Raw genomic sequence first — 21,114 nt, forward strand, 5'->3', positions numbered from 1 at the left:
CATGGTGCCAGCACAGTACCTATAATATATACATACACACACACAGGGTTTGTATAACGGCCGGGCAGTGTTGTACCCATAGAGTATATATATAATAGAGAGCGGACAGCCCCGCCCCCAGCCATTCACTCGCCAGCAGAGTTGGGTGTAACGCGTTACAAAGTAACGCGTTACTGTAATAATACTACTTTTTCCGGTAACGAGTAGTGTAACGGTACTACTCCTCCGAAATAGTAATAACACTACAAATACTGCCTGGTTGCGTTACTCGCTACTCGCTACTTTCGTGCTCCTGCTTCATGCCTTCAGCAGGAACCGATTGTAAACATCACCACTTGTCTTTTAGAACATTGGAACATTAGGTCATTTCACTAAAATAACTATCCAGAGAAAAGGTAATCAAACACAAGTCAGTCAGTGCAGCAGGTCACGGCGACTTGCCTGCAATCAACAGCAGCAGCCAGCAGGCACCCGACATTTGATAACAGTCACCCTTATAGATTAATAAAAAGACTAAATACAACAAAAACCCCAACTAAGGATATTTATAACATCAAGCTAAGAAATGAATTAGCCTACTTTAGGAAGAGAGAGAGAGAAAGAGAGAGAGAAGAGGGGAAAAAAAGTCACACAGCAGGCAGCGCATAATACGGTGCGCAAACCCGACAGTTGCTTTAACAAATGATGCGGCGGACCAAAGGGACAAGAGCGAGTTCGAGAACGATCACGTGGTGCGAGCGCCGCTGCGGGGGCCGGGACCTGTGTCCCTCCCCCTTACCCAGGGTTCATTAGGTATGTCAGCTAGGAGCTCAGTCTTGTTGCGCTAACCGCTGCTGCTCCTGTTGCTTAGCGCTGCTGCTGCTGCTACGCATGGCTGTCTCGGAGAGGGGTTACTGGTTATTTGTGCTGCTGACTTCTGCTTGAATCATGTCTTTCGTGTCTTTGGCTGCTGTTTACGCTGGGATCAAGGCAAGGTTGTATGAAAAAGTTTTGGGATTGTGGATTCTGGTAGACACTGCTGTGTTCTAGTACTGTTCTAGTTCTGTTTCAACAAGTTGTGGGTCTCCACTGATGTTGCTAATTCCCAGCTGATTTCTGCAGTGCAGTGCTGCTGATCCAATGCGGCAGGTGTTGTTGTTGCTAGGCTAATTTAATATGTTTGTGCTGTTGTTGTTGTTGCTAAGCTAGTTTAATTGTGCCTTTGTGGGCCACCGCTCGCTAAGGGGAACTCGGTTGGTGGTGCTCGTGCTGTGTACTGTGCTGGTAACAGTGGTCGTGTTTTGTCGACGGCACTGGCCTTATCTGCTAGGATTGAGCAATCGTTTTCCATTCGGAAGCTAGCTTTTGCCTGTTGTTAGCCGGCTAGCTTGTAGCTTCTTTACCAATGGTTATTAGCTGGTAAAACAGCTTGCTATTCATATTCAAGGCACAAAGGAATGGCCCGTGTGAGATCATTACCTTTATGAACAGTATTATTATATTATATATATTATATTGTTTTACGTAGGTTGCGTGTGTCTGTAAACAGCATCTACCTGGCGTCCACGCTAGCAGAGTTACGTCATCAAGCGGAGGGTTGCGCCCGTCGGTGCATAACTAAGCACGGTGGGTGGGAAGTGTAGTTCTCTATCATTTCAAGCCGCGGTGCCGTGTTAGAAGTAAGAGGCGTATGAACTACAGGCATGGCGGGCCAGGAGAAGGCTGCCTCTCCTCGGCTTCTATGTGTATGTTTTATTTATTATGTCGATGGCCCAATTCAGTCTTGTACGGTCTGGCCGTCTTAATAGCTGCTTGCGAGACGCAGTCATTCAGGGGAGGCGCTGGTTGCTATACCATAGCTGCAGCTAAGGTGTTCTTGTCGCTTCTCAGACCATGGTGGGGCTGCTGCCCTCACTTGTTCCACATATTTTATTATCGACGATGCTGTCTGCTCTGCTACGGTAGGAGCCATCGTTCATTCCAGCCACGAGCTGTCTGTTGATGGTCGGCTAGCTTGCAACTCAGAACTCATGTAGCTAAAGAGGTTTGCTAACGTTCCGTAATGACTCTTCAAGCTGCCTATTCCATGGGGGTTGCGTGTGTCCGTGGTCAGCAGCTACCTAGCATACAGGCTAGCAGAGGGTAGCGTCACGAAGCGAAGGGTGGCGCACGTTCTGCGCATTCTGAGCACATGGGTAATGTGGCTCTCTAGCATTCAACCTCCATGTCACCGGGTCCGTTACGATTATTTTTCGTTATATATTATTTTATGTGCACGCGCAGTTCAATAGGGCAGGGATGCGCATGTATTATCAATGTCTATGCTTCGCTTGTGCCCACTGTACAAGCTTAGCATACAGGCTTCGTTTGCTGTTCATGAGGATTTTGCCTGGTCTCGGTTAATGCTAGCTTTGCCCAAGCTGCGGCTGCCTGCTGGCATAGCAGCTGATGATGGCTGCCGATGCTACTCTTGGTGAAAACGCTAACATCTGTTTATGTTTGCAGCTCGGGCCAGAAACTGCCGCGTGTCTGTTGGCATCAGGGCGGCGTCGAGTGTGGCAGCGTTGAAGGTGAAGTCATTGGATACTATCCACTATCGAGCTGCCGTATTTGTTTCAATCTAAGGTTATAGTTCTGGGTCACTGCCTATCGCACTGTATGTCCGTGTGGTGTTTCCGTAGCTGCGGCACTCGAGCTAATAATTACAGCTAAGGCTACTGCTAGTGAAAAATGACGAGTTGTTTATCTTTACAAATCACGTTAAAGCGGCCACAGGACTGTTGCTATCATGTTCACCATTGCAGCTCCAGGATAAAGGCTGCTAACGCCATGCTTTCTTTTCAGCTTCAGGCTACATGTCTGTTGCTAACATTACTTTATCACTACAGATCCATGCCGGAGCTGTGGCAGGCCGGCTACTACAGCATCATGTTATCATGGCAGCTTCAGGCTAAAGTGCTACAGGTCTGTTGCTAACATTATTAGGTCACTACAGATCCATGCCGGAGCTGCGGCAGGCCCGCTACTACAGCATCATGTTCTCATGGCAGCTGCAGGCTAAGCTGCTACATGTTCCGCTAACAGTGTGTTTTCTTCATAGCTTCGTGCTGCGGCTGCTACATGCCTGCTAACATCATGTTTTTCAGATTCAGGCTGGAGCGGCTGCATGTATGTCATTGCAGCGTCATGCCGCAGCCGCTGCGTTTTTTCTATTAACATGTCATCTCTATAGCTTCGTCCACGGCTGTATGATACCATGAAGCCAGTCAGGAGTCGATTGGCACTGCAGAGGGCTCTGCTACTACAGCATCAGCTAACGCAAGCAAGGCGGTCGGCACGCCCGCCAACCCACCGCCCACCCGCCTGCCGGCATGCCCGCCAGCCCGCCGCATCGTGCTGGAAGCTTGTGGGGCGCAGGCCCGTTTTCCGGGGGCGTTGTCATGCTGCAGCACGCCGACGCCGGTCACGCCGCCATCATGCCGCGAAGGAGCCCGGGAACGGCAGTTCCAGCACCAGCGGCGGGAACTCCATTCCTCTCACCAGCGACGGCTATCCCGGAAGCATTGCGGAGCCAGACTCTAGCAGGTAAATAGCGGCGCATTTGCTTGTTCGGTTCTGTTGGGGTGTCAGTCGCTCTCTAAGCTGGGAAATAATGGGTAGCCATAGTTAAATAGCAGCACATTCGCTTGTTCTGTTTGTTGGGTTTTAGCCGCTCTCTTGCATTGCTTGACTTTAAAAGTCAAGATGTGGTTTGGGTTGAGTTCTTATATGTGCTTCAGCAGACTCTGCAGCAGAACTAACCCACTTTTCCGTCCTTTATTTCCATGCCGAAACACCTGGTCATCCGCCTGATGTCTGCTCCCGACGCCGGGCACTCATGACACGCACCTGGTTCGGCATAAAACCGAGAGCTGCGGCCTGCCCACCCAGCTGGCTGCCTGCACGCCGGCCCCCCCGCCCGACAGCCTGTCTCCCAAACCTTCGCACAGCTCTCTCTCTGGACCGGTGCAGCGACAACAGCAGTGCTCCGGGTGCCGTCATCAACCATGAAATCCTTTAGCCATCGGGCATCGGCAGCTATGTCCGTTCATCACACTCTGCATCTGAAGTCCGGCACGCCCAGCTGTCGATGAGCATCAAGCCCACGCAACTCAGGACTGAAGCGGCCGCACCTTTAGCACAGGTTTAGAAGGTTACATTATGCGGTTCTGCTTCAGCGTATACCTGATAAGGTTGTGTGTTTTATTGCTGCCTCTCACATGTATGGGTTTATTGCTGTGCTTCACATGTATGTAATATGCAAGGCAAGGTGTTCTTTAAGGTTACACCAGTACAGTTTGCTGCTCTGCTTCGGCGTATACCTGATATATTTGTGTGTTTTTCGTGCTGCCTCTCTGCTGCGCTTCACAGGTCTTTAATTAGTGCTATACTTAGTGGCTCCTGCCCACTATAGCATCGCTAAAAGTACACTAGAGCTACCTTTCTTATAGCTGGTTGGCTTTAGGCAAGCTGCTAGTATTAATACATTCGGTACTACTGTGTATTTCTTTTGCTTGCTCATTCTAGTATACAATAGCGCTCTAGAGTACTAGAGTCGGTCAGTAGGTATAGTGTAATTGCCTCCGGCTCAGCAGTAATCGCGCATTCATTCGCTGTTGCCTTTAGTATTCCATAGCGCTCTAAAGCACTAGGTTAGGCGGTACATAGTTTAGTTGCCCCCCGCTCCGCAGTAAGGTTAAAATGTATTTGCTTAGATTTGCAGCCAAGCTGCCTCCTTCGCCGTTGGTTAGCGCTGGCATGAGATTATTATTCTGAATAAACGGTGCTCACCACTGCTTCGGGTTCTGCTGTCAGTTATATAGTTTTCAGTGATGCTGCTCCCGTTATTCACTTAGGCCGTTTAGCATTGCTGCAAGTTAGATATTTTCAGTATTACTGCAAGTTAGATAGTTTCAGTATTGCTGCAAGTTAGATATTTCAGTGCTGCCGCGCTATATTAGGCCACTGTGTTGCTGATAGGTTTGCTTGTTCTAGGTTAAATGCATCGCTTCGCGCTCCAATATTTCTATCACGCAAAGCTAGGTGGTTGCTGGGGTGTTAGTTAGGTAGGATGTTACAAGGTGTTCTGGTGCTTAAACTAATATGAATAAAAGGTCTCATCGCTGCTTCTGGTTCTGCTGTCAGTGTTGCTGCTCCCGCTTTGCACTAGGATGTTTAGTATTGCTACTAGTTAGATTGCAGTGTATCGTTTAAGTACAGCAGAACAGCCTTCCTCGCCGTTGGCTTCGGTCTGCAAAGTCTCTAGAGTATTAAGGCTAGTCAGTAGAGTTGTGCTCAGCATAGTCGCCTACTTACAGCAGAGCAACCTTCCTCACCGTTGGTTTGCGCTGGCAGTGGATTCTGAGCTTTTGCTTGTGTTGGGGGTTTGTTAGTGTTTTGGGGGGTCTCGGGTCATCGATCGCTGGTATAGGTTATGCCCCCGATACACATGGTAACATGTGAGCGGGGGTCAGCGAGAAATGACCCGAGCAGAATCCACGCCATACTAATGCTCTTGCTTATAGGATATGTAGGAGCTCTATAGATGTTATGCTGCTTCCAGTGTAGTAAGCACTTTATGCCATGCGGTTCAATACTCTCCTACTGCACTATATGCTATGCTGTTCAATGCTCTCCTGCTGCTTCCATTCTGGTAATAAAGCTTATTCAAACCTAGTGATCGTCTCTTGAACCTAGATTGATATCCTACATGTGATACAATAACCCAAAACCCCGAAATAAGCAAGCCAAAGGAATGAATTAGCCTACTAATCCATGTAGGCTGAGAGAGATAGCCTAGAGAGAGAGGGAAAGAGAGAACTCTGACGACACGACAAGTGAACTCACTCTGACATGATGTCCTTGTGATGACGGAATAAATATAATCCTTAATCCTTATGCAAAAAACGTCGGTGATATCGCTTTTTTAAGCATGAAGTTTCAGCAGCTATACAATCAGTTTGATACTGTTTGAACTATTTGAGTGTAGGCCTACACAGTAAATCAATCGCCTCGTTGGTCATTCTCCCCAGCTGCTGTGCTGCGCAGTGGTTAGGTCAGGGCCGGCGGCAGACCACAATGGCTGAGGGTGCCCACAATGGCTGAGGGTGCTATGTTTTAAGTGAAGGATAGACTACCCATCTCAAATCGGCCAGGTGAAAACAAAAGGCTAAATTTGCATACCAATGGGAGTGTGTGCCAAACCTGTTGTGGCCAGCCAATGCTGATCTACTGTATTATAATGTAAATTTCGGGAATTACTGAGAGGTGGGGGACTGGGGGTGCTCCCTCGCCAAAATGAGGGTGTACCCCCCCTGGCCTGTAAAATCCATAGGAGCCAAATGGAATGAAATCTGCTTAAACTTACTGACAATTGACAAACGGAACAGAACCATATATAGGCTATATAATGTCAGGTGGATAAATGAATAAAGAGAAAGAAGTAGTCGCCAGCACTCAAGGAATATCCTTTTTGCATGATTTTATTTACCTCAATGGATGGACAGTATACGGACGCGTTTCAGCCCTTAGGCCTTCCTCAGCGTTGCATTGATGCAACGCTGCAAAAAGAATATTCCTTGAGTGCTGGCGACTACTTCTTTCTCATTATGCTTTATTGAGCCGTGCACCTAAAAGCCTTCATCTAACTTGGAGTGTTGCGGGCTGTCTGCTTTATTGCAGATATCTTTCTCTACTGGATAAATGAATAAACTCATGAATGTATGGCAGCTGGTTTTTTTTTGCTGCACAATGGGAGTCCTAAATTACAACAAGGCACCAGAGGCTCCGAAATAATTACATTATAATTTTTATTTATTGTTTTTATTATTATTATTATTATAATTAAACTCATTCAAATGACCACCAGTAAGCCTGGGACTCAATTCATTGAACAATATAATGCATTGTATTAGATATTATTATATCTAATAAATATTAATATGTCTAATATATGTTGGCAATGCATCTCAGACTTTTTTTATGGAGTAACGCAAAAGTAGTGTAACGAGTAGTGTAACTAGTTACTTTCTCCATGGAGTAATGAAGTAGTGTAAGGCACTACTTTTTTCAAAGGTAATATGTAATATGTAGTGCACTACTTTTTTGAGTAACGGATCCCAACTCTGCTCGCCAGGTGCATTCTGGGGGAAATTGGAACCAAATTAGGTTCCAAAATGTTTGACGTTGAGACGTAATGACGTCACGAACAACATCGACGTCCATTGAACCCTATTGTAGACCCCAGCGGCGCGCTCTTATGCTCGTGCTTGTATGTTTCACCCCGCCTGAAATTCCAGCTTTGGCCAGTAGGGTGGCCGCTTCAATGTTTACAAGCCGTTCTGGGGGCTTGGTTGTACCCGAAATGCTACTGGAAATTAATCAAATGAATGCTATTAGTTGTAAGCGCAGCACAGGGTCGGTCTTCACTCAACACAGCCTACTCTATCATTCATTTTAAAATGACTGGACCATGATTTACTAAACGCATATCATGATGATTTAAACCTAATAAATACTTAATTTCCGGCGAACGATGCTAATAAAATGTGACCAAACATGAGGGTTTGATCATTTCCGTTTAAACCAGGTGTTCACCAGCTTTGAAAAACAGCAGATCTACAAGCTCACCTGGGGATGTTGAGGAACACGATGCACTGGAACTTTAACTCCTGGATCTTAGGGGTTAAATCTGTACCGTCACACTGAGAGAGAGAGAGAGAGAGAGAGAGAGAGAGAGAGAGAGAGAGGGAGAAAGAGAGAGAGTGAGAGAGAGAGAGACAGACAGAGACAGAGGGAGAGAGAGAGAGAGCTGTACATTACATACATAAAATATTCAGGAAATCCGACATCAAAGTACATTTAACCATTTTATTGCAACAAATGGAATACATTTAAACTTGGTGTTAAAGGCTGTAAAGATGTTCACTGAATTTTGTACACACAGCTTACTAATAATAATAATAATAATAATAATACATCGAACTTATATAGCGCTTTTCAAGGTACTCAAAGTCGCTTTACAAAACAAAATAAAAACAACTTTATTAGGACAACGTTAAAAGGATAAAATCTAAGAAGTACATTAACATGGGCACACAAAGAATTAGCAAAACCAGGGAATTTTAAGCAAAACCCCCCATAGCGATACGATAGTGATTAGTACAATAGCAATACATTAGCTTGAATCAGCAGTTTCTACCACCTTTTGAGGTCACATGTTCAAATACTGGATTCTGATTGGCTTAAAACAGTGGTAAATAGGCCAACAGCCTTGAGTTGGCTCATGGACCCCGCCCACTGTTGTGTTGCAGTTGTAACATTTCCAAAATCAATGCGCCTCCCAAAAAGTGCCGGCCAGTTTCTCCATTCGCGGTAGTGATGCGCGGGTTAGGGTTTTTTATGGACCGCGGGCCCCGCATATTTCATTTTCTGACCCAGCCCAGCCTGCCCCGCAAGACGGCATCAATTTTCACAGCCCAGCTCAGCCCAGCCCACCGTCATTGAATACATGTCAAATACGTCTTTGAATGTGGATTTATTCCATCCATCACGGAAAAGCAGCCAATCCCAACCGTGCAAAAACAGAATGGCATATTAGAGAAGAAACGCTCAGTGCTGATGAGCCGTTAACATGACGGCATGAGATGCTTATTTTAATTGACAACACTCCTGTTAGTATAGGACTATACACACGGAGCACAACGCTAATGTATCACAGAGAGATATTGCAGACCCAGTAGCCTAGTCACTGGTGCAAGACAAAATAAACAAATATGAAGAGAAAAGACCAAAATGTTTCAGTGCACTGCTACTGACGCCTCTCCCACTGTCCCACAACAAGAAAAACAGCCAAGCCAGCAGAAGGTAATTAACCAGTCCACTCACCTATTGCTGCTTTCAAACGCTGTGCATTGTTTTAAGTCACAGGAGCATGGTTTTCATATCATAAATATAAACTTTAGAATAGTCAACAGCTTGTGTCAGTATAATCCACGCGATTCCTAGGCTGCAACAAGTAGCCAATAACAAGTTACAACACATGGAAGCATTTCCTGTTAAAACAGTGGATTTCAAAATAAGACCCTCCCGTAATAATTTGATTATATAGGCAACTGGTTTTATTTTTAAGTCTACTTACAGGAAGTAAATGGGCTAAATTAGAATGACATGACACGGACACACCAGCGAGCGCTTCAAGGGACGCTTTAACCCATTTAGGCCTGAACACATTATGACGCAATATTTTATGCTTTAACTATTGAAAAATAGCAGATATACAAGCTCACAGCGCGGCACCGAATGCCGCGCTGCAAGCTTGTAGATCTGCTATTTTTGAAAAATCGTGAAAATTAGATTTTTGACCCGATTCTATAAGTGTCTTTTGAATCCTTCTAAGATTCTTTGAAAAACCGATGTTTGTATGTCAACAATCTGGCCAGCCATCGTCAAAGAAAAGGTCCTTTTCACTCAACTGGAGCTCAGTTAGTCTGTTCTTGAGAGACTACAATGTCAGTGGTTCTCAAACCTTTTCATGTGAAGGACCCCAAAATGAGATTTATTTGGCCACGGACCCCCATCTCAAAATATTTAGTTCCAAGGACCACCCAGAAGCAAAATTTGAGTTACAAACGTTCGCTTTGAAAATACATATGGTCAAAGATTTGCACACTTTTTCCAAAAATAGCAGATCTACAAGCTCGCAGCGCGGCACTCGGTGCCGTGCTGTGAGCTTGTATATCTGCTATTTTTCACTGGTTAAAGCAGTCAATAATGACTAGGTCTAAATGGGCTAGACATGCTTGGCTGCGAGCAGGGAAGGACGCTTGGGGCGCATTGTATATTATTTGGACAGGAGTAGGGACCGCCTCAACCTGCCCCGCAAATAAAGTGTTCATTTCTTGACCCAGCTCAACCCAGCCTGCGGGCTGGCCGCGGGCGCGGGCCGGCCCACGCATCACTAATTCGCGGCCACTCTCTTATTTTGAAAGCTGTTCAGATGGTAAACAAGGAGGAGGATCTATGTTATCATGGTTGTGCTATTTTAGCAAGAACGCCATGCCTTCCTTGGCATCAAAGGTCTTTTTTGGAGTAACAAACGTGAGTAGTTTTTCCACCACTCTCCCCATGCGAGATCAGCTAAATGTAGTCTGTGCTTGACCGGCTCCCATCTTCTAAATACTGATCACCTCCTGGAACCCCCACCCCCCTCCCACACGCGTACATACATGCGTGTGTGCATGCGTGTGTGCATGCGTGCGTGCGTGCGTGCGTGTGTGTGCGCGTGTGTGTGTGTGTACTCACCACTACACGCACGTGCTTGGATAGATCCCGGGAGCTTCTCTGTATGAAGTCAGAGAACGCAGCCTACGCATGTGCACCCACACGCACACACACACACACACACCCACGCACGCACAGTGAGTGAGAGAGACACATCCAAGTTAAACAGAATTAGAGTTCATCACATCCTCTCCTCCTTTCTCTCCATCTGTTCATCCTCCCCTCCTCTTTCCATTTGTATTCTATACCTCTTTTTCCTAGTGTGTGTGTGTGTGTGTGTGTGTGTGTGTGTGTGTGTGTGTGTGTGTGTGTGTGTGTGTGTGTGTGCCAATTTGCGTAGGCTGTTTTGGCAAGGCAAATTGTGTAGGCTGTGTGTGTGTGTGTGTGTGTGTGTGTGTGTGTGTGTGTGTGTGTGTGCGTGCGTGCGTGCGTGCGTGCGTGCGTGCGTGCGTGCGTGTGTGTGGGCGACGTGCGTGTGTGAGCTGCTGTGATAGGAGAAGGATAGCAAATGGAACACAACCACCTTAAAGACTAATGATCATACATCCTTGCACTGTCTGCACTGAGTGTGTACAGTCCTGCTTTGGCAACGTAAACGTACGTTTTCTTATGCCAATAAAGCTCTTTGAATTGTATTGAATTTTGTGTGTGTGTGCGTGTGTGCATGCGTGCGTGCGTGTCACTCACTCCTGCATAGAACATCTTGTTACGGAAGCGGCTGTTGAATTTCTCTGGGTTGGCCTCTGAAAACACACACATGCCGAGTGAGTTTGTAGATCTGCTATTTAACTCATTTAATGCCACCCTTTCACCACTAGAGGGGGCCAAGTGTGCCACAGACAATCCCATAGAGATATGCTGGTATATGCAGAAGCCCTGCAGCCATGACTTGCCTAAACACTTTCCTTTGTGCATGTACAGGAAGAGGATGAAGTTAGCTTGAAGTTAGCTATTGGCTACCAAGCATTTTAAAAGCCTTATTTTCGTCAACTTAGCCATGATTAAACCTTGCACACCTCATGCATGGGAAAAAAACAGAGAAGAATGAGCTCTAAAAAATCCAATGCAATCCTGGATTGCATTGTTGTGGGTTTGTGCAGTTTGTTCACAGCTTTCAAACAAAAAAATCCGATTGGAAATCCGTTCAGGCATTCTTGAGATAATAGCCATTATGTTTTACACTGTTGTGAGCTTGGAGGTCTGCTACCTGAGTTGTATGGGGGTTGTATGGGGGTTAAACATGCAAAATCGCGATTGAAATCATGTTCACTAGTTTTGATGGGGTCCAAAAAAAAAATTTCAAAAAAAAATTTTCAAAATTTTTTTTTTTTTTTTTTTTTTTTTTTTTTTGAATCACGTGTATATACGTGATTGGCACTGTGGGATGCGCTAATATATCACGTGTATACGCGTGATTGGCACAGAATGAGTTAACAGCCTCTGAAAACACACACATGCTGACTGCTGAGTGAGTTTGTAGATCTGCTATTTAACAGCCACTGAAAACACAAACATGCTGAGTGAGTTTGTAGATCTGCTATTTAACAGCCTCTGAAAACACACACATAATGACTGAGTTCGACCTCACGTTATGTCAATCACGTTTGCACACCACTTGTATTTTTTTTTTTTTTTTTTACATTTTCGCAACTGTCGCCACTGGGTCTCTCTCTCTCTCTCTCTCTCTCTCTCTCTCTCTCTCTCTCTCTCTCTCTCTCTCTCTCTCTCTTTTCTTGGCCTGAAAAAACTTCTTTTTGTGGATTTCGGATTCCCAAAACCCATGACTGTGTGTGCGTGTGCGTGTACTGACCTCTGGACTGGTGGAACTCCAGGGTAACGTGCGCGTCGAAGCCCAGACTGAAGTAGTTGTTGAACACACTGAGAGGAAGCTACGCACGCACACACACACACGCGCACACGCACACACACACACGCACACGCACACACACACACACACACACACACACACACACACACACACACACACACACAGAGTTTAACAGTTGTTGAACAGATGACGCTGACAGAACATGCTCTGGTCTAAAACACTTCCAGTGTGAAGTCACACTGGGTGATACCTGTGCGCTGTCTTTAGCCCAGCGTCACTGTCGGGAAGAAACCTTGTATCTCCAATTTTCAAATTTGTACGTTTCTTCGCAAAGTAAAGCCCTGCTTCATCATACAAGGCTGTCGCACAACAGTAGTGAAAACAGCAGATCTACAAGCACACAACGCCTCGCGGGTGTGCTTGTAGATCACCTGTTTTCACTAGTTTAAATCATCTTTAAAATGATAAATACAATACTGGCTTTCAAGCAGTTTCAAGGGGCACACTTGACCCTTCTCAGGGGCACACCAAAGGTCCCCAGGCACAGTGGTTGAGAAACACTGCTTTAGCCTACTCTCTTTTTAAGATGTTTCCTGACCTCAATTACACACAAAAAAGAAACCTTCAACATTCAGTGGATTTTCTGTAATCTGTCGTTTTTTTTTGAATAATTTGGCTCAGTAAAGTGAGTTCATTGGCCTCTGGACGAACGCATCATCGTCCAGGGGAGGGCGAGGTTTCCGCTGTGTTTGTATCGTTCCAATATGCATCATTTACCTGTTACTTTACACTGTGTTTGTATCGTTCCAAAGTTCCAATGCATCATTCAACTGTTACTTTACACTGTGTTTGTATCGTTCCAAAGTTCCAATGCATCATTCAACTGTTACTTTACACTGTGTTTGTATCGTTCCAAAGTTCCAATGCATCATTCAACTGTTACTTTACACTGTGTTTGTATCGTTCCAATGCATCATTCAACTGTTACTTTGCACTGTGTTTGTATCGTTCCAATGCATCATTCAACTGTTACTTTACACTGTGTTTGTTCAGGGGGTGCCAAGGTGTTCCCTTTCCTCTAATTCTATCCAGGGTACAAGCCCTTCTGAGACTGGTAAACAATATTTGATTAATAGTTCTACTGCCATATTTATTATTTATTTATTTGTGCTGGTGCCATAAAAAAGTAGCTTACCTTTGCGATGTTATAGAAAATGATCTATGGATTATTTCTAAAGTAAATCTTTTTCAATGGACACTTATATGTGACTGAGCATGACACTGGGACAGCTGAAATTACTTTTTTTTTTCTAAAATGTGATAAAGCCACAAAAGCATGTCATAAATATCAGGCTACATTTCACTTAAACACCAGAGCTTAACTCTGCATGTAAATAAGACTTTTTTTTAATTAATGTGAGAGATCGGGACATAATTCCGTTGGTCCTCCCAAATTTAGAACTTGAATATCTCAAAAGTAATATTTCAGCATGGCATCATTCTATAAGCCATATCTTCAAAACTGTTGGGCCAATCTTCACAACCAATATATAATTTTGTAGCTATGCTTCCCAGCTTTCAAATGAAATGAAAAAATTAAAATGAAAAAAAATTCAATGACTAGCCGTCAGCCGCGCTGGGACACATATATGTACTGTAGCCAAACTGACGGCAGGGGGCTGCCTTATGCAATGAATGGATGTGAAATGGCCCTCCCCTCTTTCCGTCGTTCAGAGCGTAGAAATGCATGTTCTAGATCAGGTCCACAGAATACAGCCATGAAGTGATTTGGACATTGATGTTTACGTGTGGTGGAAATTTGAGAGCAGCATTACGGGAGATGTTTTTACTGTACACACCCCGTGCGACCCTTCATCAGCTTACAGTGCTCAAACAAGGTAAAAGAACAAGCGTTCGTATTGGCTTTGCGCCGCCGTCAGAATTGAGACGAGCGTTAACGTTCCAAGCAGTAAAAGAGTTAAAAACAACATAATGGGGGATTGTTTGTGCTTGACCCAGTGACATTTTGCATATTGTCTTCCATAATGTTGCTAAAACCACGCCATGAATCCACACTTATTGAGGAGAATGAGGATTATGGTGTCTCACCTGTGTGTGGGTCTGGTCAGGCTGGGCAGGGCTCTTCTCCACCAGGAGGTTCCATCTGTCCAGCTGCACCACCGAGCCGTCTTCTACCTGACCCAGCACCTTAGAGACGGGTTCATCTGCATAGCCCTGTAGAGAAACAACCCAGCACCTTATCATCTTCTACCTTACCCAGCACTTTAGAGACTGGTTCATCTGCATAGCCCTGTAGAGAAACAACCCAGCACCTTATCATCTTCTACCTTACCCAGCACCTTAGAGACTGGTTCATCTGCATAACCCTTTAGAGAAACAACCCAGAACCTTATAATCGTCTACCTGACCCAGCACTTTAGAGACTGACTCATCTGCATAACCCTGTAGAGAAACAACCCAGGACCTTAGAGACTGGAGAGAGAGATACAACCCAGGACCAGTGTTGGGACTAACGCGTTACAAAGTAATCCGTTACTGTAACGCCGTTCTTTTTTTCAGTAACGAGTACGCTAACGCGTTCTTTTTTCAATTCTGTAACTCAGTTACCGTTACTACAGCTGCGTTCTTTCGTTCTTTTAGCGTTACTCAGTCCTTTTTTATGCAGACAAAATGAGCTGCAGCATGCAGTGTTGTAGGCTACTGCTGCAGACACCCGACACTTAACTGTTCCGATGGTGTGTGTGTGTGTGTGTGTGTGTGTGTGTGTGTGTGTGTGTGTGAGAGAGAGAGTGAGAGAGAGAGAGAGAGAGAGAGAGCCCCTGTGTCTCGGTCTTGCAAAAATAAATAAATAAATGACTTACAGAGTTGCCCGTGATCCGTGAGTGAATCCATCTGATGTTACTCGCCAAAAACAATAGATCCACAAGCATGATGATGACACATAGGGAGCCTGTAGATTGTCTATATTCGGCAGGCGACACCATTTCTTTAATAAATTAGCAGATTTCCCCGATTGATTTGGCTCTCTAACGTTGATGTGCTGCAGCTGCATGCTCTGTCTCCAGTCACCAGGAGCTCGTTAAGTTATGTCAGTACTCCGTGAGTGTTGATAACAGCTCTGCTTGCAATCATTATAAGCATAGCATCCTTAAATCCTTATGCAGAGATTAAATGTCGATGTAAACCTTTGTTTAGTTTAGTTTTCTTTGCCCCTCCTCTCTATCTCCACATGTGAAGCAAAATGACATGAGGTGTTTTTTCCCCCTTGAGAGTAATAATGGAAGGCATCAAAAAAGCGATATAAGGTATTTCTTTCCCTTGAAAAGAATGAAAGGCAGAAAATACTGTAAGGTGTCTGAATCGATTTACTTAAAAAATATTTATATTTACTTATTTATATAATATATTAATTAATTATATTATTTATAAATATTTTAAGTTAAATAAACTGAAATCTTTGGATTTCCTTTTTTTCCCATTTTTTTTACTGTACCGCAACCGGTGAAACCTGCTCCCAAAAACAATCCAAATTCTTTGACATATTACAACTTTTTTACGCAAATAGTTACTTTTCCTAGTAACTAGTTACTTTTACAATCGAGGAATTCAGTTACTAACTCAGTTACTTTTTTGGAGAAGTAACTAGTAACTATAACTAATTACTTTTTTAAAGTAACGCGCCCAACACTGCCCAGGACCGTATCTTCTACCAGAACCTTAGAGCAGGGGTTCCCAAACTGTTTGGGCTCAGGGCACCCCTATAAATATATTTTTCATCCGAGGCACCCCTACTTTATATTATATTAATATTACCTACATGACATTCATCATTCTCACTCCCAGTATCTTATATTCATGGCATATTTTAGGGATGATGTCGCGAGGAAAACATTGAGATGATTACCATTTTGGTCAAAACTTACTGAAAATAACTGTACTTCAAGTTTAAAATGATACCAAATATTTGTTTAAGTGTTCAAATAAATTCCAAATATTATCAAACGATCTCGCGGCACCCCTGCCTTAGAGACTGGCTCGTCTGCATAGAGTGAAACAGAACCTTATCCACAACTTTCCAACGTCCCATCATGCATTGCGCAGAAGGTTTCGCGGCATTTCCGGCGTCGCAGCCAAGAGTGATCTACAAGCTCACAACGGTTGCATCTGCGACGCGATGCGAGCTTGTATGTCTGCTGTTCTCCGGATGTGTCCCACACATAATGCTACAGTAAATCCTCGCGGAAACAGGTAGATAGAGACTGGTTCATCTGCATAGCCCTGAAGACAGAGAGGATCTTAGAGACTGGCTCATCTGAATAACCCTGAGCCAGAGAGAGAGAACTAGGCCTGAACTAAGAGAGAACTATTCTGTCATAATTGTCATAATCATCACCATGCTGACATCCATTCCATTCAGACATTTTCATGTAATGCAACGCGTTGTGAGCTTATAGATCTGCTATTTCCACTATCAATGATCTTTTAAAGTATAAATATGTCAAATATGCAACCATGTCATGTGCAACTTCAAAGCCTAAAAGCCTAAAACGACAAAAACACAACGTTTAATCGCAGTTATTTGAGTGACAATCGTCATGTAAAGGTGTCATAATCTCCGTAGAGAGAACATTAGAGACTTGGCTCGTCTGCATAACGCTGGAGAGAGCTTGTAGATCTGTTATTTTCACTAGTTTGGGTCTCATGGTCACCAGAGGTCACACAGGGGTCACTCTACAATCTACAGTAACACAGGAAGAGTACACTCTGTACTTCCTGTAGGAAGCACACACACACACACACACACACACGCACACGCGCGCACACACACACACACACACACACACACACACACACACACACACACACACACACAGTGTCAGACTCACCCCGCCCCAGTTGAGCGTCCTGGCGAGGTCATTTCCTGTCCCCAGAGGAAGTACGGCCACGGGGGGCTGGGGGCGGAGCTGGAGCTCATCTAGAGCCGACAAGACCCAACCCACCTGAGAGATAATAACCCAACTAGATTAATAACCCAACCCACTTGACAGACAAACAGACAGACAGGTTGTTAATATATTTAAACAATATCACACACGAGGGTGTGGTGTTATGGTGAATATTGGCACTCCTGCGGGCAGCGCAACTCTGTAGGCAGCGCAGAAGTTCCAATACTGTTGCAATTATACAACAGTTACCCTTAAAAAAAACATCAACTTAATATAATTGTAACCAGTAAGACTCCCTAATCGGGAGTTAAGCGACCGTCAGGTCGCATACACAAACTTTAGAAGCCAATGGTAGCCAATCAGGAGGGAATATGGGAAATGGGACAGATCCATGTTGATGACATGACTGTAGAGATACTGTGTACCGCTTTGCGTTATTTTAGGGTAAAATCTGTAGGAGCAGTGTCCAAAAATGTGTTTAGCAAAAATCAGCCTGATGGTGGCGCTAGAAGAGGGCCATGTGTAGAAATGAGGGGGAAATGATGTTGTGCTTTGGCAGCCAAGGAGTATGTGTGCAAAGTTTGGCATGGATTGGGGCAAAGGTGGTGGAGATATAGCCTCTATCAGAGTCCAGGGTGAAGAGCTATTCACTTCACTGCGGTGTAGTTTTCACCTAAAAATACATAACAAAGCCTAGGTGATAGCTAGAAAACTACAACACGGTGAAGTGAATAGCTCTTCACCTCGGACTCTGACAGAGGCTATATGAGTAGGGCAAAAGTGTGACGTGTTGTGACGTGATGTGACGTGACAGACAGACAGACAGACAGACAGACAGACAGACAGACAGACAGACAGACAGACAGACAGACAGACAGACAGACAGACAGACAGGCAGACAGGCAGGCAGGCAGACAGACAGACAGACAGACAGACAGACAGACAGACAGACAGACAGACAGACAGACAGACTGCCCCAGCTTTTTTGAGACCAGCATATCCTTGTTTGATGAGACCTGTTCCATACATTCTGTTATTTGTTATGTGTGAAGTCCTATGACGTCTATGACATCTGACATCATACCTTAAAATCCCTTTTATGCCCATATATGGAGATGCCTGTCTATAGAACCAGCCACACAGATATGGGCTTTCTTGGCCATCTGTCTTGGCCATATATGGATTATGTGGCCGATGTGGACTCCATATATGGGCATTCCCATATGAAGTCCTGTTAGATATGGGCTTAAAATTGATGACGTCAGGGATCTCCATATGTGGGCATAAAATGGATTCTGTTAGTGTGGTGTGACATCACAGTGATGTCAGAGCAGCAAACCCATAGACCGTTAAAAAAACCTTACACAGACGGAGACAAGATGTGCCGTTCCTCATACTAAACTGCAACCTTCGGTCGCTATAATACCGTGCGTTTAAAGGCACTGTTATGTTTTTTAATTCTTTGTTAAAATAAATGTTAATGCATTTACTAACAAGGCGGCAAAAACTAAATACATCTTGAATGAATTCCGGGCTTCGTGAGGTGGTCTTAATGTGTATTTTCTACCACTTTTTCGAGTCACGTGTTCAAATACTGGATTCTGATTGGCTAAATTCCGGAGGTTATGAGAGGACAACTGCCGCAAAGTTGTGTGCGGACTTGTCCGAGATCAATGCGCCTCAGTGTACATCCGGGGACTTCAGGAGGTAGTCGGAACACCTTTCCCCCAACCAACAAATGAAGGTCGCAGCGGTCCTATGTTTACTAACGTGCGTACTATCGTCGCCGATTTATTTGGATCCAATGCAATCCGCCAACTTTAAAGCCCCTTTTCTCTGAACCTATGCCTTTCTGGAAGCGAACAGCCTCTATTTACGGCCGGAACGGTGCTTTTAACTGACGTTAGCTTAGCTGTAAGCTAGACGCATGGATTAGTATGGAGTTGGCGCCATCTGTTGGTGAGTAGAAGATGTTGTTGGTGGAACTATCTGCTGTCTCGCGGAAGTTTTATAGGCAATAATGATTGTAACTTAAGATCCTTGCAAGTTACAACTATGTGTTTTCTTTCATGTATAAGGGAAAAAGTGGTAGAAAAGCTATTTACCACTCGGGGTCGGACATTATGCTCTGATAATGTCCTGTGTTAGGGTGTTATCGGACCCTAACACAGGACATTATCAGAGCATAATGTCCTCTCACTCGGGGTAAATTGCTTACGTAATTCACTGGTTCTCAAAGTGGGGTCCAGGGACCCCCAGGGGTCCTTGGAAGGGTTAAAGGGGTATACCCGGGGGAAAGCGCAGCGATCATTTTAACCACTTCAACCATTTTATACCATGTGCTATTCAAATAATAGCAGATCTACAAGCTAACTCTGTGACGCGCTGTGAGCTTGTAGATCTGCTATTTTCTGATTGGTCCTCACCGTGCCGTCCCCCCCGCAGGCCAGGATACGCAGGTTTGGCACTTTCCTGTACAACTCCAACCTGGCAACGCACACATGCACGCACGCACACACACACACACACACACACACACACACACACACACACACACACACACACACACACACACACACACACACACACACACACACACACACACACACACACACACACACACACACACACACACACACACACACACAAAAAGGACATCAAGATGTTAACTCATACAGTGCCCGGGCCAAAAGAGGGCGCCAGAGTGCCAGACATTTCTGTATAGGCCTTCGCTCTAGCTTCCGTCGACACAGCCATTAGTGCCTTGTGATTTCACTGCGACCACTGTAATGGATGACGAGAGGAGGAAGTTAGCTAACAGTTAGCTATAAGCTTCTTTATTTTTTAGAAGCCCGATCTGAAGCTATTTTAGTCGCTAAAAAACGTTGTCGCTGCACTGGGAACACAGTTGAGAGAAAAAGGTCTCTAAAGATGTGAGTTTGTATTGGAGTGGGCGGTGCGGCAGCGTTGCCCGATTACGGGCCGATGTAAACAGAGTCTCGGCCCCGGCCATGGATGGACATTTAGACCGGGGCTTCGTTGAGGCCTCCAATTAATTAATTAATAATTTTATTAAATATCCCGGACTAGTACGGCATAGGCACCCCGAAATACGTCGCGCCGCCGACAGTATAGATTGAGTTTTTTTGGGGGGGCTCTAAACTTTATTTTAAACCATTTTCAATGGAATAAATCGTCGGACCATCTAGAATCACTCGTTGGAAAGCGTAGGACGACCCAGGACCAACCACATCTCTACAAGCAGCTCAGGGTAAGTAAAATGGCAAAAAAAACATTGTATTGGATTGAAATAAAGCCGAACTTGTTCGGGACAGGCACAAAAAGGGTTAACAACATCAGCGCCGCTCGACTTTCAGGTCGACTATGTCACTATGGACGTCCCTGCCGATCGACTTTAATCGACTTTTATATAAAAGCATTGTTTAAGCTTTTATTTGGGTTAATAGACGGAGCGAAATGGTTTCCTTACCTTCGGCTGGTAACAACACGAGACCGTGAAAAAAAAAGGATACGATTATGACGTCACCGCTAAACCAGGCCTTCCTGTTTACATTAGCTTCTGCTAGCCGTTAGGCTCAATGCAAACCATCCGACCCTTACGCAGCTTCACTAGGTCGGATTTTGATTCGGAAACTTTCTGTGTGGCGTCTGTATACGTTCCGCTGCCCAGACCGATGGTGGTTTTAGACGATCAAGCACGAATTGAACAGGATTGAGCACAGATGGCGGCCCACGGATCTCCCATTGTGAGTCAATGGAGCGACGTCACTTTCCCATCCTTTACTCATGGTTTATACATGGCTTCTTCTAAGGTTTTAGTGTTACGATGGCACACTCTAGTGGTCTTTTTGTGGTGGTATACCATCATGGCTTTGAAAACAATGAAATTATACCCCATCATGATGATAAAATATAGCTATATAGCGCACATTCATATTTTAAGTTGGCTGGCAAAGGGTTTAAGACAGCATTGCAAATACCTATAGAATAAACATTGCC

The 21,114-nt window shown here is 44.7% G+C and overlaps 1 protein-coding gene across 1 annotated transcript in view; it reads right to left on the reverse strand.

The window, feature by feature from the left end:
• Positions 1-21,114, reverse strand: part of dgki (diacylglycerol kinase, iota) — a gene marked incomplete at both ends in the record, with an annotated part of 153,944 nt that overhangs the window by 30,990 nt on the left and 101,840 nt on the right. Inside the window, 7 exons of the mRNA XM_080753901.1 lie at positions 7,648-7,721; positions 10,321-10,383; positions 10,987-11,042; positions 12,110-12,188; positions 14,237-14,362; positions 17,035-17,148; positions 19,521-19,581. Coding sequence (XP_080610027.1) covers positions 7,648-7,721; positions 10,321-10,383; positions 10,987-11,042; positions 12,110-12,188; positions 14,237-14,362; positions 17,035-17,148; positions 19,521-19,581 — 573 coding nt within the window. The remainder of the gene's footprint in view (positions 1-7,647; positions 7,722-10,320; positions 10,384-10,986; positions 11,043-12,109; positions 12,189-14,236; positions 14,363-17,034; positions 17,149-19,520; positions 19,582-21,114) is intronic.

Source organism: Nannobrachium achirus (genome assembly GCF_963921795.1).
Source record: "Nannobrachium achirus genome assembly, chromosome: 23".
Classification (NCBI taxonomy): Eukaryota; Metazoa; Chordata; class Actinopteri; order Myctophiformes; family Myctophidae; genus Nannobrachium; species Nannobrachium achirus.